Consider the following 23391-nt stretch of genomic DNA (forward strand, 5'->3'; position numbering starts at 1 on the left):
CTGTAAAGAATGATCAAAACCGTTAGTTACGTGGTTCAGCTTCTTTTTTTTTTTTATGAAGAGCCTTGAATTAAGATACATTTCCCCTGTTCTTGTCTATCCTTTTTCTGCTTTCTTAGATAGTTTCCTCTACACTTCACAATATTGCTTTCCACATCTCCCAAGTGTTTCACTCGATAGCACAGAAAGTTCTTCCTCCTCTTTATTTCTTCATTATGAAAAACCCAAAAAAGAAGAGAGGGTTGAACACTTACACAAAACCAAGATGGGATTCACAAGTTTTTATGGCAGAGATGATGTGACACTTATTTTCAAAAACTTGCATAAGTGCTCTTGCACTTGTCTACCAAGGAAATACTGAAATTGTTTGACAAGCTGAATATAATGAACTGCCTCCTACAGCAATGCAACTTACAGATTTCTTTGTGAGAAGTTTAAAACACAATCAAACTGATTTTTCAATTGTGCTTTCACTAGGGTTTTCTGGCTAATATTTTTCTATTAGATTATCACTATAACACCTAAAAAGAAAGTATAATAATCTATACATAGATGAGAATCTCTAACACCAACAAATCTCAAAGTAGCATGAATTATGAAGAACAAGTTATTCAAAATACAACAGTCAGTTACCATACATCCAGAGACTAAAAATTACTTGCACTGCAAAGAGTTACTGGGTCGTGATGACTGATGCCAAAGGAAGAACAAAGAAGTGAGGGAGAATGCAATGGACAGTCACAGAAACAGACTTCTGCAATAACTCGCAGTTTCAAAATGTGTAAAATAGGCAAAATAGTCTTATTGCACAGCTATGGAATATCAGATTGTACATTCAAGGCACATGGGAGTTGAAAGTTGTACCACAACAGTGCATGGCCTGTAGTAGGATTTCACATAAGTTAGAAAGTACCTCATACAAAAATAAATGTGACACCAGAGGGGTGGAGGGGAGGCTTGCCATGAACTCTTAGTGACTCTTTTGTAAATCTCAAGAGGGAGGGTTGACTTGAAGGTGATGACCATTCCTTACCACTTCTCCAGATGAATGAGTTCTAATTACCTTCTCATGTTTTTCTGTGCATTGTTGGACTGCCACTAAAACCCACAGAAATAAGTTCTGACATGTTTTGAAAGCTAAACTGTGCTAAAACTACATAAGAGTTTGATACATCTAAATATTTGTCTCCAGAGGAACTCAAAGCAACTTAATTCTTATTTTGCATATGAACAGAAACTCAAATTAATACATGTTTCTTACTACAAACAAGTGTACATGTCAGAACATTTTGCAAGGCTTTTGGGGTGGAGCACAGAGATCACGACGGAGTCTATAGCAAATGCAGTCTCATCTCTTTACAGTGTAGCTTTCCAAAGCCATTAATTTAAAAGAATCATGGCAATGTTTATAGCTTTAATGTACACATGAAGTACACAGAGAGTGTGCAGCATTTCTCTCTATGCTCACCATCTGATGAGCAAGTCACACAAATCAATATGTTTCTCTGCACATCTCACGTGCAATACTGATAAGCTTTTAAAGTAGTTCCATCCATTTTAAATGAATTAATATGGCCTGTGACATTGGTTCTTGAATATAGTTGCATTAACAGAATGGTAAAACTCTGGCAGAGGGAAGAGAGAAAGATTGCAATAATACAACTGCAGCCAGTCAAGAACTTGCATAAAACACAAACTTACATCAGAGAAAATCATGCTCAATATATTGCACATGAAAATCTTGAGTCCTACCTACATTTTCTCAGTAAAGTGTTTCAAATTTCAATTTATCAAGTGCTTTTAACTTTTTTTTCCTCTGAGAAAGAATCAGAGATATGTGCAGTGTTTTCACTACAGAGGGAAAAAGGTTAAGAACAGACCTTCTCTCATGTTTAACAATGTCCATAAGAACATTCTTATGAACTATCACCTTGCTCAAAACTGTAGAAGGGAGTATTCCCAGAAACAAAACAGAATAAGACCTCCAGTAACTGTGTCCTTAAAATATCAGTAGAGCTTCAGCAAAATACGCAGAAAAGATAAAGCTTGATCTCTCATCCCTATAAAAGCACAGTAAATAATTCAGGCATCAAGATTTCCAAAGTTCCTCTGCTACCAGCACGTAGGGTAAAATGTTCAAATCTAACCAGCAATTTTCTCTCCAGAACACCCTCTCTAAGAGCAATACACATCCCTTACAAATTGCTCCCTTTGTTCAAGTAGCAGGAAACTAGCTTTTTTGATTAATCATGCATCCAGAAATTAGTAATTGTTTCTTATAAGGAAGACTTGATTTTTTCCCTTAAAGAAAAAAACCCCAAACATTTGAATAATATTTTAATGAATGTAATACACTTTGGCCTACAAGAAACATCAAGATAAAGCCATGAAGATGACTTTTTTTATACAAACCTATTGGTCATACTGAGATGAGACACTGAGATGAGAGGTTTTATGCATTAGAGTCAGCTGCTTATAAATTACCCAGGATTAGAACTGACTAATTTTTTAGCATTGCTTAATATACTTCACAACAGAGTGAAGTATATTAAGGTTTGTTAGTTTTGGTTTGTTAATATTTTAAAAAACCCAAACATCTCCACAATACTTCTAATTTGGAACATTAAGAATTCATGTAGTTTCATAGGTATAACTATAACTCTTTGTGGTGGATATTCTTTTAAAGCCTTTTCTCTGTCAAAAGGGTGCATAATTTTACCTAGGATTGAACATCTTCTGTGGAAGTAGCAGAACTAAGGAAGACAAAAGAGCAAATATATTCAGTTCAAGTCAACTAAGTGCATTAGTTGAAAAATACCTTGCCAATTCTATTACCAAGTCACACTCATATGAATATAAATGAAAAATTTGGTTTCAACCCTTTTTTTTTATTAAACTACAATAAATCACAGGTTTATCATTTTTATGAGCATGCAAACATGTAAGAAGAATGAATATTAAGAAGTATGAATATTTTTGTAAGTATTGCTGGCAGGATTTTTAGTGGCAGTCAAATTGCTTTGACCTGTAGCTAAGTTCTGTGGATGTGTCTATCCCGATGCAATCTGCCTGCCACCCTGGCTACTGGGTGCTGACCTAGTCTGAGGTACAAGCTCATCATGATTTCTCCTGTTAACTGTTTCAAACTAGCTACCAAAGATCAATACTTCAAAACTAAAGTTTCAGTTCTGATCAGCAACTAGAGAACAATTTTACAGATATGTCTTGTTTCTCCAACGCTTTTCTTTTGGGTGTAAATAAATGCATGCTATTATGCAAATTCATTCTTCTAAGAGCATGACACTAGCAGGTACAAAGTGTGCTTCAGGCAGACTGAATGCTTACTTTATTCCAATTAAAATGACTCTGATGTTAGGATTCAATATACAATTCAGGCTGCACATTGTATTTTTCTCGAAATGTATGCTGTTTTAATTCAACACAAACAGAATGCTTAAGTAGCAAACACAAACCCTTCACATCTTCAGGCATCGTACCCTTCTGTTTTGTTTAATGTAAAAGCATGCTTGATGGAACCATAACAAGTTCTTGGAAAACAGAACAAAAATAACCCCTCTCAGTAATTTTTGAAAATAACAACAAATAGAAGATGCCTAAGTGATCTGAAATGAAGATCACAGGCTTCAAAAAGAAATGCTGGAACAGGTTCAGTAACAGCACCAAAGAAAGTATGAAATGCTCTATCTTTCAGCCTGGAATTAAGTTAATATATTTTTATTACCAAACTCAGAGACAGAAAATTTATCTAGAGAAAGCCACATGCTTTTTTAAGTGGACTAAAATTCTATGATTCATAGTGAGGACATCTTATTGCTATGCTGAAATTGATTTCTTTCTAAAACAGAAACTGAAGAGGCAAAACATAAGTAACATGATGTCTACATATTCTAATATTAGTTTGCTTTTTATTTCTAGGTCATACTGAAAGCTGACCTGTCACAAATAATAATTAGCACTGACTTGAATTAGTGCTAAGAACTGTTTTGATAAATAAAATGTAGAATTTTTACATAAAGGTTAAAAACTACAGCTAATCAAGAAGTATAATTACAAATTTCCCACAAGTGCAAAAAGCAAAAATTTGACGTTTTGCTTTGTAAAAGCAAAATTTGATCATGCCTCTCATTTAATCTGGAACACGTTTCTGTGGCACTTTGCATAGGCATTTCTCCTCTGCTGCCGGAACGTAATTGTATTTAATGCTCCTGTTCTTTCTTCCAAATTGCACTGGAATTAACTGAAGCACTTAGAGTTAGGTAAAAAAGGAAAAGCAAAAGTAAGCAAGGGTGCTCAAGAGAGGAAAGGAGCAGAAACATGTGCAAACACAACCCGAGTGAGTGTGCTGTGCTTCCCCAGGAAAGCTGAGCGGTGCGAGCTCAGCTGCTGATGGGATCTGTCCATGCTCCACAGGCAGCTGTGCCCCACAGCGACCCAGCCAACCAGCCAGGCATCATGCAAACACACACAGCCTGAAGGGGCAGAGCAAAAACCCACTTGTAGCTCTTCAGCTACAAAAGCTCCCCTTAACCACTGTAAGCTCCTAACAATCCTAAAACCTCCCCTTACACTGTAACCCGCATATCATGGGGCTACTTGGGGCAAATCCAGCACCTCTCTTCAAACATGCAGATCCTGGGCAGATCTTGTCAGCTGGACAACAGTCAGACATCTTACTCTGAAGCTGGAATTACCATAGGCAGCAAAACATGAATTCTGCATCACTAGAATGAGAAGCAACAGGCTGAGATGTCAGCATGCTGTAAAATCCTTCTATGACTCACACATGAGAATTCCTTCTGATACAGCCTACAACTGGTGACTGTCAAGACTTTTTCTCTAGTGGCCTACTATACTGGTTCCAGTAGAAAACTTTCAAAATAGAGGAAAAAAAAGGTAGATCAATACAAAAATGTAGACATGTTTTATTTACTAAACTTGTATTACCCTGTCACCTCCTTTTGCCAACACAAAGAAAAAAAGTACTTCATAACCCATACCATCAAGAAATACTAAGTAAAGAACAAGCCAAATATCAACTATTAACCAAAATTAAATGTTAAGGATTATACAGAATATTATTTTTATTTCTAATAGACTGCAATTAAAAATACTATGAAGATTAAAAACTAAATAATTTTTTTTTAATCAGCTTCAAGTTTTGCTTATTATACACAGCAAATGTCATTCTGTAGCATGGAGTTTTCATATGGAGCACTATTTATTAAGGAATTGAACCTGTTGCAGCACAGAAACTGAATTTTAGTTTCCCATGAATGGAATAATCAAAATTGATCCCTCTGAACACCGAGCGTAACGGTGGCAGTGACAGTAAAAATATAACAACAAATAGAGCTGCCTTTGCTATTATTCACCAAGTGATTCAAGTATTAAACACCCTCAAGCTGTATGAATGTAATCAAATTCTAAATGCAAAACACTAAAACTGTATCAAAACACAAAGTCCATGCTGCCAACAGAAAAGTAACCAGACAGATGAAGTTACACCAGCAGAATGATCCATTTGTATTTCAAAATGGGCACTGCTCTCTCTGCCTTCACCTGCCCCAGGTGCTGTGTTCTGCTGAAGAGGGCTAAGCCCACATCAAGTCAGCTTCAGTTTTTGAAACACAACTGTCAGAACCCAGGACATCCCTCTGGATGCCTTGGATGGCTCAAAATCCTGGCAGGGGCTTGAAGACCCTGGCAGGAAGCCAAAGACACCTGGGAATTCTATCTTAACCCACAGAGCAAATTACCAACTTTATATGAAGAATTACAAGTCACAAAAGTTTAAGTAGCATAACAGTAGTTGTCATAGAAGTGAAAGGTGAAATTTTGAAGAATTTTGCTATGGGGGTCTAGGGGGCAAGATGGAGGAATTTGGGCGTTGTCCTGTCCTTCTTCCTTCTTCTTCCTAGCCACCATCTTCTTGGTGATGCTAGCATGTTGGGATTGGTGTAGAGTAGAAAGTCACTGTCTAACAGAGGTGATAGGTATTGGGACACAACTGTGAATATCGAATATGTAGGTCATAGTATAAAAGACAACACCTGCCCCATGGGTAGGGAGTGTGCTTCAGACTGACCTGCAGAAAAGACCTCAGCAGGCCAGACAGAGAAGGTTTTAGATGAGAAAGAATAAACAACCTTGAGAACGACAGCCGAAGACTTCTGATCTATCCTTTGACAGCTGGGTTGTGGAAAAGAGACTTTTTAACACCCCTCGGGGTCAGCTTGACCAGAGGAGACCCCGAGACACAATGAGCGGCAGGTCGGGCACCGGCGCCGTGCTCACCTCTCTCGCTGGCGTCATCGACGAGGACGATCTCCTGCAGCATGTGCCGCGGCGAGCGGTTGATCACGCTGTGCACCGTCCGCAGCAGCGTGCTCCAGGCCTCGTTGTGGAACACGATGACTACGCTCGTGGTGGGAAGGTTGTCTGCATACACCTTCGTTTTACACCTGTAAACCAAAACAAAGCAGGTATTTGTAGAGGTCAAGCCTTTAGTTAGAGCTGCAAGTCAGGTTTCCCTCTTGAGGATTGCTACTAACATCCTGGATATATTAATTTTATGCAGAGTGTGACAAAGGAGCACAAAGTACATATTTTATACATGCTCAAAGTGCTACAAAGTTCACCAAATTACAAGAAAATTATATTCCCTTTCCAAAGTTAGCATGAAAAACCATAAGTTTAGTTCTCCCAACAGCATATATAGGGCATTTATGTAAACTATGACATACACTTCAAGTAACCCCACATGCAGCCAAAATTTTCACATTCTGCAATGCTATTTTGAAACAAATTATGTTTTCATTATCTTCTAGGAAAATCAATACACTGTACACAAAGTACGAATCACAGTTCTGAAAAAATTCCAATTCTGCTCTAAAAAATAACCACACAATTGTAAGTGTTCTCTGCACAGATCTGCTCCTCCTGCACATTTAAAAATGACACAGTTACTTATGTAAGATTTGATGCTATTAATCCTTTAAGAATCCAAATTAAGAGATATATGCAGATCTCAAACAGAAGGAAAACACCGAGGTGTAAAACGAAGTATACTCAACGGAGATCTATTTCAACAAAAAAGCTTTTATTAGATCCCAAATTGTTGAGTCAGTTCACTGGAATGCAACCTGATCTAAGTGCTACAATACGTTAACAAGTATTCATGACTATCCTAGCAGCAGCACTGTCCAAGGGCTTGAGAAGCACAGAGTGCATATCCTCTACCCTAAATATCCAAAAGCAGTGCTTAAGGAGCAGCCTGCCAATACAACAGGATCATGGTTTCAGCATCCAACATCATGCCAAACAGTGACACAAGGAATGTCAGCCAGAACTGGGCTCCCAACATCAATATTTGATTAGCTGGATAACTCATTTAGCCAGAGCTCTTCTCAGAGCAGCTCTCACACAAACCAGCAGTTCAGCTCTGAGGTGGTGACAAAAGCCCAGCATGCACAGACATCTCAGAAAGGATCAGTAAGTCCAGGTGCAAATGAAGAAATACCTGGAAGGGCTTCTGTGAAACCATTTCTGAGAATTAAAGCAGTTGGATCAGGCACTATCTGCCTTCAATATTATGCCTACTTATTATACAACTATGCCAAATTTAATTATTCATCACACTGAACTGAACATTATAAAATCTTTATGGAAAGCTTCCATATATCCCTATGTTATCCTGATTCATTTTACATGTTTAAAAAAAAAAAAAAAAAACCAACCAAAAACAACTTGCAAAGCATGGCAACTGAAAAAGCTACTTCTTTGGTATACCTTGAAAAATAAAATAGCTTTTCACAAAAACACTATGAATTTCAGATGTAAAATTCAATCACGAGCCAAATAATTTTATCCCTATGTTTGTCATTTGTTCAGTCTACTTTGCTACTTTAAACCCAAAATGTTTTATTCCTTCTGCTGCACTGCTCCCTAGACCAGAAAATAAGTTTCTGATTGTAGACCTTCAGCTACAATAGTAATACAAATCCACCAACTGCTCCTCTACTTTTTGGAAGAATTTTTGTAAAAAAGTTGAGAGAAGCCTGTTAGCAGTTCTCTATGAAAAGCAGTAACAATGTGTCATTCACAAGGAATATCATGCTGGGATAGGCATAGGATCTACTATTGTAGTATGAAATCTCTCATCTTCAGCCTTACCTTTCATCACAGTTTTACAGAAGATTTTATTTTACTGAGCTCATATCAATGAGCTGGTATAAACATAAGCCATGTGATCAGGGCTACAATATTTACACAGCATTGCACTGTCTGATGTATAAATATACCAAAACATTTGTGATCTGCCCTTGAGGGGGAACTTTTTAGCACTAATAGGAAGGCTCACAGGAATTTTTTGGGGACCCTCCTCCCTGCTGCAAGGCATTCCTCCTGCTCTGTCCTGCAGAAGGTGAATCTCCAGCTTGCCAAAATGAAACGTGTCCATTCTCACTCCCAGAGGTCAGCCCTTCCTGGGGTAACAGTTCAGGATGATCCTACGCTGGCACTTGGCTGCTGGCTGGCTTTAACCCATGGCACTTGTTTGCCAACACGTGAAAGGCTGCCAGGAGTAACACAGGGGTGGTTTCATAACCAAACTGGCTGGGCACTTTTGGATGCTATTCTTAACAAAGTGCTTGGCGTGAAATTATTCTGGATTCATTGATGCAGGCAAGACAAACGAAATGGTTGAAATTATGAGGTCTGATTTTTAATACTCCTTTTACCTGCCCTTCTATATATACACCTTTTAGCTATATCTCTACAAATAGCTATGAATACATACAAATAAAGCCTCCTGTTACGAATTTTGAAACCACCAGTAACTCCTTCTGCCCCAGGAATATATCTCTGCAGAACATAGAACAAATAAAATAGAACACTTGATGCCCATGATTAGACATTAGCCTTCTAAGGAAACCTCATGTTTTTTCTATTAACAAACATTTAAATTAAGAATTCTTTTGTCTTTAATTTGAAAACAAATTACCCCAGAAAGGAGTACTACAGAATTTAAAATAAAGCATTAGCTTCAACCAAGTTATGCAACATTAAAAGCAGAATAAAACCATGAGGGGTATGACACACAGGCTATGAATTAAGGACAATTTGAATTTTAATGAGCTACTAATACATTATGTTCCTTTTGTTGGATCATGCCTCAAACTGTTTTAAAATTGAGTGCATAACATTAGGAAGGCATACCATCCCCAGTAATTTAATGAAGACTCCAAACAGCAGCTGAGAATGTCTACTCTTCATGGAATGCATCATCCTTCCTTTAACCTACAGCATTCACTGTAGATTATGCAAACTCTCAGCTAATGTGACTCCATACATTATTTAGGTTGTGGAAACTCCCCAAAAACATCATATATTTTAAATACAGAGACAGAAAAAAATAGCACAGATTGTTAAAACACAGAGCAATGATGTTTGTCTTCCCAAGTCACTGTTACAGGTGATGGAGCCCTGCTTTCCTGGAGGTGACTGAACACCTGCCTGCTCATGGGCAGCAGTGCATGAATTCCTTGCTTTTGTGGCTTTTCCTTTCTTGATTAAACTGAATATCTCAACCCATAAGTTTTTTTCACTTCTACCCTTCTGATTCTATCCCACTGTGCGGGCAGTGAGCAAGTGGCTGCCAGCTCACAACAGAAATAAAGTGGAAAATTACACAGGAAATAGAATTAAAATTATCAAATATTTTAAATTTTCTCGCATCAAAATCAAATGTGAGAAAAAATAATTAAGTTTAATACCTAGGCTTTTTAAAGCTGTTTTACAAAAACACCACTATAAAGACATAACTCTGCTCTGACCTTTGCAGGATGCTCACACTTACTCTTCACAGAATTTCATCTTTTTGCAATCTTGCATTATATATTCAGAGTACTGACTACTGCATTCTGGTCTGGGACCTTCAACCTAAGGACATGCGCTTGTTGAAGCAAGGAAAGCCACAAAGATGTTCAAGGGCACCTCTCCTATGCAGACAGGCTGAGAGAGCTGGGGTTGCTCAGCCTGGAGCAGAGAAGGCTCTGGAGAGACCTTATAGGACCTTCCAGGACCTAAAGGGGGTATAAATGAACTGGAGAGGGACTTCTTACAAGAGTCTGTAATGACATGACAAGGGAGAATAGCTTTAAATTGAAATAGGATCTGTCTAGATTAGGTAATAGGAATAAATCCTTTACTGTGAGGCTGATGAGACACTGGAACAGGTTGCCCAGGTTGTGGATGACCCTGGGAAGTGCTCACAGCCAGGCTGGATGGGACTTTCAGCAATCCAGTCTAGGAGAAAGTGTCCCTGTCCACAGCAGAGGGGTTGGAACTAGATGATCTTTAAGGTTCCTTCCAACCCAAACCATACTGTTCCATGATTCCATAATTCTATGAGAATAGTTTTGCCCAGTTCATTACAACTACATAGTTAGTCCACATCTCCCCAAGAACACAGGGCAGTGTTAGAAGCCAGAATACTTTATAACTTGAAATCACATTTAATGAACTAAAAGCAAAGAAAGGTGGACCAATCCTAGTATTTATCTATATCACTGCTAAAGAAGACCAATGACAGTAAAATAAACACATTTTGTTGTCCCTGACAACCTGTACCCAGAACCCAAAGTTTTAAGTCCATTACAAAAGCTTTTTTAAATGAAAGGCTAAAAGCTACTATAAGTTTTGTTTTGCTTGTCCATTATTGTGACTCTTTGTGAAGGCATAAGTTGAGTCTTTCATAGAAGCTTTGCAGGTTTTACATGGGAAGATGTTCAGGAAAAAATCCTGAGAGAATTTTATGCAATGGACTAAGTATAACCACTTGAAAACTACCTTATGCTACTTCAAATGCATCTGAAGATCCTCTGAATAAATTGCTTTCCTACATTCTCTTTCAGCCCAGAGTACAAATAGTCCACAGGAGACATTACAAAAATAACCAGAAGAGACAACAAGTAAGGCAATTATGTCCAAATAAAATTAAGGCATTAAATCTCAGAGTTTAATTGTTGCTTCAGCACAAACTTGCAGGCAAAGAAGACAACTTTTCATTTTGCACTTTCTACAACATCACAACCATACACACTCAATCCTTCTCCACACATGACAGAACTGGAAGCCTCTCTTCTCTCATACCAAAGAGGGAATAAGGGAACAAAGGTACTTCACCACTGCAAGGGCAGAAGAAATCTACCACATGATCCTACAAGATGCTTCAATTGAATTCATCAGAAGGTGAAGTTCTTCTAATACCCATCTGATCTCCTCAGTGTCCAGCTCAGAGATAAAAAAGCTACCCACCTAGCCACAGCCAGGCATGCCGAGACTCCAGAAACTTGGGAAAATACCCATACTGTCCTCATGCTGCCTCTCTCATTTTACTGCTGGGTCTTTGACAAATATTCCAAATATGACATTAGAAAAACTCTGCAATTGTGCAGCCATCCTATTACAGAATAGCACTTGGCATTTTATCAATATTTTAAAATTGCATTCATGGATCAATTTACTCAGAAATTATTCCTGAAACCTAAGATTGAGTGCTACATGCATAATGTTGGCAAATCTTGAAAGACATATATTTACAATATTAGTAGTGATCTCTGCACACCCTTCAAACACATACTAAATCATTTCTGAAAGTGAAAAACAAGGATTTACTATTTGGATAGCTCTTAAATACCTTTTCATAGACTAAAAAAAAAATCACATTCCAAAAAAAGCTACAAGCAGGGAAGAGGTCTTAGAGGAAATCAGTTATACACTACCATAATGCTCATGCAGTGAGACACGACGAGGAAAACCTCTTTCACTGAGGCAAAATATGAAATAAATTTTAGATCATTTTCTAGAAAGATGAGGGCATAATTATAGTCTGCATTAGAAATAAATGCTAAATATCTAAGGTACTACAGGGCAGGTTTCTACCCCTCTGATACTGCCAACATGTTGTTCTCCACAGAGGAGAAATGAGACAACAAGATACACATTGGAATTTGTTTTTTAATATGGGTTGTTCAAAACAAGGCCACTGATACTCACCTAGTCACGAAAATTAACAGAGTCAGACACTACCTGAGCTATGATCTGCTCTACTTGTTTCCAGTTTTATTCCCATATTCCACCAGCCTTTCAAAGGAACAAGCCATGAGCAATAATTTACAATGGCTCAAAAACATAAACAGCAGTAAAACATGTATGCAATCCTTGTTTTCTAGCCCAGTGCACACAGCCCAGAGCACTCTGATAAAGGACAGAGATGGAACACAAGTAGAAGTGTCTCCTGTGCACTGAGCAGCTCAGTTAGGAAATCCCAGTGGAGCTCAGATTGGTGCTTGTACGTGCAGTATGATAACACAGTGCCAATGCATTTTTGAAAGCTGAACCAGCAACAGATTGGGGCAGGAAGGGAAGCATGTTTAGTCATCTTACAAATTTAATACAATCTTTCATCTTGGATGATACAAACAACAGTTATAAATAAAAACTGCAGTTATAAATAAACTGCATCTCAGGACTTAAATTTGACAATGACACATAGGAATAATCCAAGTCTTGCTGAAAATCAGGTTAGAGCTGAAGTATTGAGGAAATACTACACAGCACAGCCTCTGTAATAAATTTGTTTAATATTACTGATGCAGTACAAACAACTCACATTTCAGTATTAAAATACATTGAGAGTCTCTGGAAAGTAAGCATCAGTATCCTTTGACTTGAAAACACACATTTATTTTCCTTTGAGGTTACAAAAGTTAATTCCAGATCGATAGAAAACAAAATCAGAAAATCTGAACTCCCCTCATGAAACTTCAGGTTTAATTACTGATATCTGATGAATATCACTGCAGTGCTATAAAATGTCAGTATTCCATTGCTTACCTGCTCATATGCTTTAAGTTATAGCCTGCAATAAAGTTAATGTTACAGAGCTGAGGCACAGCTATGCCCAACAAGAAACCTCCTCTCTACTTAAATCCAGGTGAAAACAAGTTTTGAAATAAGACTCTGAGAGTCACCCTGAAGCTGCTGAGACTGACCTATATTTCCATCAAGGGAGTACGCCCTGTAGCAGGGTGTCAGAGAGAATCTACTACATCAAGAACCACCAAGACTCAAGTCACATGGTGTTTTTCTGGTAAACACTGACTTAGTCTTTCCTGGATCACAGAATCACAGAATGTGCTGAGTTGGAAGGGACCCGCAAAGATCATAGAGTATAAGCAGCAGCCTCATAATATCATTTAAGAGGGGGTGCTAATAAATCTGCTTTTTCCATAAATTTTAAGAACACTCCAAGGTCCTAAATTGAAGACAATCAAGCTGGATAAAGATCTGATTTTCATATAGAAGCAATGCAGCTAAAAGGACTAAAAGCAATTCTTCTGAGAGACATGGGATCACTAGCTGTTGTAACATGCCAAACCACATTTCACTACTCAGATTTTGCATAGCACCACGGCTTTAACTTGCAACTGAACAAAGAGAAAGCACTGCAGATAAGGTTGCAACAAACTTCACGCTACCCTGAATCTGCTTCTTCCAATCAAATCAGAACAATTCGTTTTAGCAAGAGGCTTTCTTTTCTGTAATTCATATCACAACTTCAATTATTCTTTCTGAACAGGTGTCCTGGATGCAGGCAAATCCCTTATCCTTATTTAAACATTTCAACGCAGCCTGCTTAATATCTGCCTTCAATAGTATTACATAATTTACCTGACATCAAGAGTATGAAATTTTCCTTTCTTCTGATCTCAAAGATTTGGATATAAGAAAGGTCGCATTATCTCATGAGTCAAGTAGAAATCTTCTTAAACCCTGAAAACAAAATCCAAAATGGTTCTTAAAACCATTGTGGTTACAGAATTCAAGCAGAGCTTCACAAAAATAATAGTAGCTGCAGTTGACTATTTTCCCTATCCTGAAAGCAATCACAGAAAAACATCTCTTGACAGAAGTAAAACCAATTCTGTCCTCAGAGACTGAAGTTGAACCTAGATCTCTAGACCAATTATTTTCCATACTTAACCTAACAATCTGAATAAATTTCAGGATATGGTAGCTCATCCAAAATGGATGAGCATGAATAAGAAGATTGCAATTAAGAATCAGACTGCCAAGAGTTTGTGCACATATACATCTGGGTATATATATACACACACACATCTGTGTGTGGGTGTGTATAGTGTAACCCCCTCCCACCACCTAAAAAAACCACCAAAACTGTTTACAGGAAGTAAGCTGATTTTTAATGCTATTTTTTCCCTCTAAGCTTTCTCTAGGGAAAAGGTTTATAGGGAATTTCTTTCAGCTAACTCACTAAATCAATGTGAACAAGAACAATTCCAAACATTGATTCTGCAAGGGGCCAGTAACAAGCTATAGGCACCACAAAAACCAGATGAAAAAACATTCCTGCCTGAAAGAACGGTAAAGTCTTTAATACCTCACATGTTTTCAGACTTCCATGACATTGCTGAAAGTTACACTGCTGGTGATGAGGTCAGCAGATTTCTCTACAGATGCCAGGTTAATTAACAGCCTGGATTTCTAGCTTAAGTCAAAAGCTCCTGAGTCTTCCACCACTTATGCTGACAACTTTGCTCCTTTTCTATTGTCTTTACATTACTATGACCTGAGCTAAATGATTACCGAAGTTCACAAAGTATATCACAATTTATGGAGCTTAAATCCCCATGGCCTCATGGGGATATTAATGCTCATGTTCTATAAGAAAGCTTTTCTCCCCACCACATTCCACATAATGCAACTATGGGCTGCTGCCAAAAGCAATAAACCCACCTTTTGCCATTATAGTTATGTCCCATCCCCTTCTTTCCACCAGATCTGGTAGTTATATGGCTGCTGTGAGTGTTGCTTCAGTTTGCTCAATCAACAAACATATTTTTTTTCTACTTTTTCGTGTTCATCCAGCCAGTGAACATCCAGGCCACACAATCATCAGCTTAGTATCAACAGAAGTGAGGAGAAAATGTCTTTCATCTGCAGTCGACATTTATACCAAATTATATGTAGTATAAAACTACCCCTTAGCTATTGTCCTAAATTAAATAACTAAGTAGAGAGCACACTTTTACAGGCCTCATATAGAAGCAAATGCCTTGAGTGCTATCTTTTAAAAACCCATGAAATACCACACTTGAGTCCCAAGACTACACTCTTGCATGTGTGCCTTCATTTGTTTTACTATGAATAGCTCTACTCAAGCTATTTTCCTCACATTGAGGTTGTGTTAATTTTATGGATGTGTTATATTTTGATTCAACTATAGTATCCTAAAGTATAGAGCAAATAAATTTGCTTTGAGAACATAAAATTCTGAATTCCAGTATATTCTCACGTGCATATGTCATACTTGAAATCAACATTACATTTTTAAAGCACAGATGTGAAAACCACATTGTGGTAACTGAAAAAAATTATATTGTATCATCTAATTAACAGTGCTGAAATCTAAATTCTGTTCTTTCTAACCAAAGATATGACAGAATCAGTCAGAATTACTATTTTACTAGATTTACTCAGAGAGAAGACCAACATAATTGTCATGAACTTCACAGCATACATGTAACGTGGAAGAATGGCTTTTAACTTGGAAAATTGTCTACTTTCTCCCAGTTGTGGAAGCAAGTTTGGCAGCAGGAACTGAGAAGGGTAGTTTGAGCCAGAAAAAACTGCTCCAATAAAAAAAATCTGACAACATTAATGAACCAGTTAAACATGAAGATCTCAGAAACAGGCACCTTTCTTTTTTCCATTAAGTGGCTGAGGTTGTAATTTGTATGGATTTAAACACAGTTGACTCAAAATATGTAGGGTCATCTGGCTAAAAACTCTGATTACACCTTAACATGTTTTATAGCACTCAAAATACCAGCTCACCTACCTTCCTGAGCACAGACAGTTTGAGAAAATGATAGTTAAAAGATCCAGAGTCTATGCAGAACTAACTGAGGTAAAATAAGACATCTCATACCTTAATTCTGTCAAAATTATACCAACTGGAAAAAGGGAAAAGGAAGACCTTTTATGCCAAATTGTCTAGAACCTGTAGCCTTGGAAAAAGGGTTGCTGAGGGATCAGCAAGGAGCGTGGATACTCCTGCTTGCTGCAGGTCTGCTTGAGAAAGCCCATCACCATTCCAAGAAATACAGACCTGCAAAAGTGACACCCTGCTAGCACTGCATCACAAGCTCCAGTGGGGACCAGAGCCTACATGAACACAAAAATCATTCTGTCACAGCTATGCCTTCATTGTTTAAAGACTTGATTGCTTGTGCCTGGAAAAAAAAGTGTTTTAAGCAGCTCTTTTCAAGTGAAAAAATCTTAGAATTTGGTTTAAACTCTCACAACAGGGAACAAATGTCTACTTAAAAGTTTTATATATTCCACAAATTGCTAACTAATGAGTTCAGGCTGAAAAGCTCAGCCTTAGAACACAATACTCATTCTTCATTCTGCAAAGTGGTTTCTGAAGTCACCTCCAACAGCACTGAGAGCCAAACCAAGTCATACAACATGTGCAAATTTCATGCTTCCAACCCCTCTACTTTCCAGCCTGAACACCAATCTAAAGCACACAGGCAGAGCTGAACATGTACTTTACTCACTGGCATCTATTTTATTCATTGCCTCCCTCCTCTTCAGCAAAATCAAGGCAAGACTCCAGTGTTCCTGATCATCCATCTTTTACTCTTTGCTGTCATGTCAAGCCCACAGCTGCATATTTTCCTGGCAACTGTGAATCAACTCCCACTTTGATGATTGATTCACAGGCTAGAATAAGACATGCTTGCAAGAATAATTCTATTAACAACTTAAAACCAATCTGGTATGCACAGCTGCTTCTTCCCCTGCAACAGCTTTCCTCCAGAGGTTGTAGCCTTGTTTATCATATTAGTTTGTTAAACAAAAAGTCCCAGTCCAGATTCAGGGGAGTATCCAGGCTAAAAAAAATTCTTCTGGTTTAGCTTTTTCTGTTGAGCAAATCACACTCAGCTGGAATAAAGAGAAGTAGAGCAATGCTCCTGGTTACAGACACAAAGTGACCAGCGATTCAGGCACATGTCAGTGATTTTATAGGTGTGTGCATCAGTAATTTTGTGCCAAACAATAAAAATAGATATAAACCTGTAAATACAACTGGGGCACACTTGGCAGAACAGAGATGCCAGCTTCTGAAGATGTCTTGTACTGAGGAGTTCCCTTAGCTGGAGAAGTGCCTAGAAGTTATTAAAGAGTTCATATTTTTGTTCTTCTAGCAAGGGAACAAAATTTCTTGGCCAAAACAGAAACAGGGTGCCCAGAGTGATGAGAGATTAACCTATGAGCGCTCCAGGACCAACACACTTGTTTTTGCACAGGTGATTAGGGGTTTGGCAGAACTAGAAATTAATTGAAGGATGAAGCAGTCTACTTCAAAAACTGCTCTGCAGATGACATGTCATGTCATTTCCATTAAATACATGTGGCAAATTGGTCCTGGCACTCTTAATTCCACCAGCTTTCCAATGATTAACCGCTAGGCAAAACCTCTGCAGGCTTCTGTACTTCAGAAAAACTGACATGCTGGAGAATTAGAGGACTTGAAATAATCACTTCTTCCCGCCACACCACATTAAAGGAAGCAACTCACAAAACTTGTGAAGAAAATAATTACATGGTTGAACAGGCTAAGCGTGCCTTTGAACACATCCTGCTTTTTCAAAACCTTGATTGAAAGTGCTACTGGCAGCTGTGCTGTAGGCACATAAATGTGGTAAGGAATGATTAAAAATTACCCATTCTCCTTCTCCACAAACTATTTCCATATTACCAGAGACATAGATAGAACAAATTATAACAGAAGTAATTCCACTAATGCAGCACAGAGTGATTCTGCCTTTGGAGTATTTTGACTAATCAGATAAATAGTTGCATCAGACATACACACAACACCAGAGTGTATTTATAGTGTTCATAATTCTGAAAATGGCTACAATGTTCTAGAAAAGTAACACTGATCCACACACACAGATTAAGACATCCACACAGTATTGTTCTCAAATTTGACAGAGAAATATTAACATTCTACATGATTTCTTAATTACCATGACCTTATAAAGTACATGTTGAAATATGACAAATATAAGAGATTTTTGGGAAGGGTTTTTTCTCTCAAAAACTACTAAAAATGCATACACACATAAATGTTAAAATTTCGACAGGAAATTACAAGAACAGAAAAAAACAACTCTGTCCTGAGACTATACCTAAAATTTTATACTAAGATTCCACTTTCACAGACAGAGTATAGTGAGAGTATTATTTCCAGAAAAAAATGGAAAAGAGAAGCAAATGCAACACTACAAAACTTACAGCATATGTCTCACTGTGAAACACAGAAAATGCAGAGCATAGCCAAATGTGAAAGACAAAAATTTCTATTTAGCTAAACTGGATTTTGAAATAGCAATTTCAATTGCCTTCAAATTTGAGTGATGCCTAGGTAATAATTTTTAATAGTTTATAACAATTTCTTTTTCCATTTTTGTCTCATTCAAAGTCTAGACCTCATAAAGGTTGCGATTAAGTCAACTTTTTAGAGCCTCAAATGCATGTTTTCATATTTGAAAATTAATTTAAAATTAAAATACATTATTTCAATCTTGTGAAATCATATTTTGAAAAATATGCCTTCATTATTAGGAACACCAGCAATGCGTCAAGAACACCAGCCCTACCAGGAACTCGTAGAATCACTTTCATCACAACAGATGAAGGCACCTACAAACCAGTTCTTTATCACTCATTAAAAATGAAAAGCAGCAAGAGCTTCATCTCACTCTGCTAATATTATCTTCTGACAGAGGAGATGAAAACAATTCATCCAGGAGCTAGGCCTTGTATATAAAGCAGCAAAGCAGAGCTTCTAAAGAAATTATTCTTGCAAGAAGATAATGTAGATAATTAGGAAAATTTTGTTTCAGAGGTTTTATTCAACCTGAATGCCCCTTTCATAAAGAAGAGGGGTTGAGGTGGAGGGAGCGATCATCTATCCTATCATAGTCCCAGGAGAGTAAAGCAATCTTATTTTTTGTTAAAACAAGGCTACAATTTTCTTTTTAATTACTTACGACTCAAATAGCTCTGAAAGGATCAATATTCTAGAGGCAAGATCAAAACCAAACCAGATGGATATTAGAAAACATTATAATGCAATCTAAATGAGCTTTTGCACATTTCATTAGGTAAGAAAATTTTTGAAGCATTTCTCTCATCACCCAATCTCTTTTATTTTATATAAGGCAGGACTTTAGCCTGCCTCATTACAAGCAATGCATGAATTTTTCAAACAAGTGATTTTTTCCTGAAATGCTGATGCTTAAGTTAACTTTCCTTCAGCCAAATTAATTTCTATTCTCTGAACAGGCTTCATATTTGTAATCAGATTCAAAGTTAAATAACGCTGAAGAAAACTGGTCTCTGCTGGTCCATCTTATTTTACTAATAAGTATCTTATAAACAGGAAATTCTCCAACTGTTTGCTTGAACAGTAATATCTTAGAGACCTGTACTGTTGTTTTGGATTAGTCTTCACACATTCTTCATTTAAAGACAGTATATTTTCAATACAACATAAAGTACTTTACTTACCCTTCTAACCTGACATCAGGTAAAGATCTGTTGAGTGCAATCATTTCACTTGCCATTAAATTAAATTGATTTATTTTAAACATTTCTTTCATTTTCTCTTGCTCCTCTTTTGGAATGACCACAGGCTTCCCCATCTCTCCAGGTCCTTCATGTGGTTTTTGCATGGGTTCTGGAACTTTGAAAAAATAAAATGTTACTAACTCCTTTTAAACTTGTTTTTATTTATAAATTTTGTTTATAAATTAATTTACACTGTAGGAGTGCTCACATTTAAAACAGTCCTAAAGTCACCATGTTTTGAAAATGAAAACAAATCTTCACATTTGGAAGTTTAACAGAAATAGTTAAGTGCTTGTCTTACATACCACAATTCATGTTAAAAACCAATAAGGATTTATTTCTATCCACCATTACATCATAATTGACTTTATAAAGTTCCTGTATAGGAAAATTCAAAACTTTTCCAGGAAAGCCTGCATGTGCAAGAAAAATCTGGGATATAAAAGAGGGGGAGACCTCATTGCAGTCTGCAACTTCTTCACGAGGGGAAGAGGAGGGGCAGACACTGATCTTCTCTGTGGTGACAGTGACAGGACCCGAGGAATGGCCTGAAGTTGTGTCTGGGGAGGTTTAGGTTGATATTAGAAAAAGTTTTCCACCCAGAGGGTGTCTGGGCACTGAACAGGCTCCCAAGGGAAATGGTCACAGCACCAGCCTGGCAGAGTTGAAGAAGTGTTTGAACAACACTGTCAAGCACATGGTGGGACTCCTGGGGTGTCCTATGCCCCCTGACGAGGCCCTTCCAACTCAGCTTATTTTGTGACTCTGTGATAAATGATGTTCCAGAACAGTAAAGGTTCAATTAAAGTGTAGCATGGCATTTATTTCCACATTTTTATTCTGACAGAATTACATTGGCAGCAACAGTTTAGCAACAATTTCTCTTGTTTCTACTAATGTTATTTTTATGCAACAAAATTATGTTTTGAAGGTTAACATTAGTAACAAAACAGTATCAAAACTACACATCTTAAATGTAACACTACACATCTTAAACCCAAAGAAATTTAAATATCAAATATCTGATCAAACTGAAGAAGAAGAATGGGAGGAAATTAATTCAGACTCTTGAATTATTTAGGGTTTTAAACCAAATATGTAAAAAAATCAGAACCTTTTTTAAAAAGTTACACTTCTCTTTACAAGTACCATTCACTTTTCTCCTAAACAGAAATGCTCAAATACTGAATTTGAGGTATATTACTGCTTTACAAATTCAGCAAGAGTTTTAATTTAAAAAATAGCAATTTAAGATCTAAACAGAGGAACAGAAAGTATTTTAAAATAAAGATACCAAATCACCAAAAAATAAGCCTAGGTTCAAATTATCTTTAATTTGCACCTAGGACAGCACAGTGTGATTAAACCTTAGGCAGAGAATAAACAGACACATAAAGAATGAGAAGAAAGTTAAAAAAAAAAAGACCTGAGCCTTCTATCCTTGTTGAAACACTAAGACTTAAATATATATTACTAATAAATGAGCTTTTTTTGCTGGTCTGCATTTAGTAACAAGCACAGTGTGCTCCTTGAGAAATTTTCATTTTCAAGTACCTGAAGCGATTGCTCTAGTTGCATCCACACAGGAGCATTTAGCAGAGAAAATCCTCCCATCACAGGGGTGCTTTCTTTTAACCAAACTCTGCTTGATGGCCAGTTGAGCTATAAAACCCTAGAAGATGCCAGCCAGCCACTCATCCACTGAAAATGGATGGAGTAAGTGTGTTCGAGCAAATCCTGAACAGATGGGCCGAGGTGCTCGTTCCAGCCACGGGCTGAGCTGAGCAAGCAGTTTGCTTTGCATCTTTGCCTCTTCAGAAGGTATGGTTGGAACCTGCATCAAAACTTGCTGACTTGCAATTGCATAACCTTTTAAACTAGAATTTGTGCCTTCCAGGGGGTAATTAACTTAAAATTATGGTCTACAATAAAGTAATTATTTGGGCTTAATTTTATACATTCAGCGCGGTATTATCTGGGCTATCACAGCAATTTTTCTTAAGCGTGTAGCAATGATACATAGGTTCTCTTAGATAGAAAGTGATTTAACAATGGGTGTTCCACCTAACTAAAACAATTTAAAAAGCCCTATCAGAATGTATTGTATATAGCATGTTTTTTCTGAGTTCTGAAGAGTGTCTTATCCTACAAAATTATCTGTTTAGAAGAAAAAAAATAAATTCCTGCTTCATTTTCACTTCCAGTTCTTTCTTAACTTTCACTAAATCAGTTAAACTGAATAGCTAAATCAGCCAAAAGCTCATCTCTCACATTTGCAGATCTTCCTGTTAAGATGAGAGTTTAGCACATCAGTGACTTGGATACTGGTGTACAAATTCCACAAATTCATCAGTTGAATTTTTAAATTTCATTAGTAAATATGTGCTGCTTGATTACACATTTTACCTCAGTACCTCGTTCTCCTTGTAGAAAAATTCCAAAACAACTAGCTAGATCCAGATATTTTGTGCAACTCACTAAATGCAGACAATCAAGCTGAGGTGCAGGCAGGGCAATGACTTTCCAAGAAAAGTTAACCATCAGAAAATGTTCTCTCAAGTTTCTCAGAAGCATCTTCTCTTGGGTTTTTTTATGGTTATCTGTTTTCCCACAGATGCACGTAGGTTTCACACAAACACCAACCAACAACATTCTCCCAAAATTACTAACAAATGCATTGTTAAGAACTCGAACCACAGTGCTCTTTTGTCAGTTAAATACAGAAAAAAATTTCCTTTGAAGGACTCTAAGTACTGGTGGCATTCTTCTAACAAATAGAAGTTAAATTTATGGCTACAGGCTTCAGCACTAAATGAATTACTAAATCACCACCTGATTAAATAAGAAATCTCGTAAGGTATTTCCAGATATTTCTTTTTTTTATCAATAAACCATTAGTTTCAAAGAAGGCTTGATCTCCTCCACATCTTCATTAAAAAATCAGGAACTCTTTATCTCTGTGGACTACAAATTTCTTTTTACCAGGTAATATGCCTGATGGAAACAAGATAATTCAAAATCTAAGACCATCTAAAGGAAAAAGGGATGGATTCCTCTGGTGAGATGTCTTTAGAGCCCACATAAACTGACCAATGCAATGTCCAGTCACCTTTGGAGGCACCACCATATTTACAAGAAGCTGTTTGGACAGGTAGAAGTTCAGAGCAGTTCTGCCTCTTACACACACCTCAACCTTAATAGATCAAGATTGATTTATGATAAATGGTTCACATTTTCAATAATTAAATCTTGAAATTGCTCACTTTTCTTCTTAGGGTTTTTTCATGCAGCTGGGATTATTCAGAAACAAGACACAATTTAGAGATTCCATCTTTATCAGAGATTGAAATTCAGAATACAAGGTTTTGATTGGCAATTGACAAAAATGGCTGGTCCTAGTTTAATTTTGTCATTGCTTCAGGAAAAGAGTGTAAATAGCCAGGAGCTGAGATTACATGACTCTTGCAATTCACCAGTCCTAATTTTGAAAGATTCCCCAGCGCCCAGGGCTTCTAATCATTACACAAGGGGAATGCACCTTGAGGTAGGAAAAAAAAAAAGGGGAAGAGGATGAATCTGAAAGTTTATTTAGAAAACACATCAAGTGCCAAAGCTGGAAGGTTTTTTTTTTGAAAT

The 23391-nt window shown here is 37.2% G+C and overlaps 1 protein-coding gene across 2 annotated transcripts in view; it reads right to left on the reverse strand.

Annotated features, from left to right (window-relative positions):
* The window catches only part of GALNT1 (polypeptide N-acetylgalactosaminyltransferase 1), a 61717-nt gene that overhangs the window by 17579 nt on the left and 20747 nt on the right, over positions 1-23391 (reverse strand). For both annotated transcript variants that reach the window (XM_064429875.1, XM_064429878.1), the window contains 2 exons: positions 19696-19870; positions 6316-6482 (listed from right to left, as the gene is read on the reverse strand). In XM_064429875.1, coding sequence (XP_064285945.1) covers positions 6316-6482; positions 19696-19870 — 342 coding nt within the window. The remainder of the gene's footprint in view (positions 1-6315; positions 6483-19695; positions 19871-23391) is intronic.

The sequence above is a fragment of the Passer domesticus genome, chromosome 1 (genome assembly GCF_036417665.1).
Source record: "Passer domesticus isolate bPasDom1 chromosome 1, bPasDom1.hap1, whole genome shotgun sequence".
In the NCBI taxonomy this organism is placed as follows: Eukaryota; Metazoa; Chordata; class Aves; order Passeriformes; family Passeridae; genus Passer; species Passer domesticus.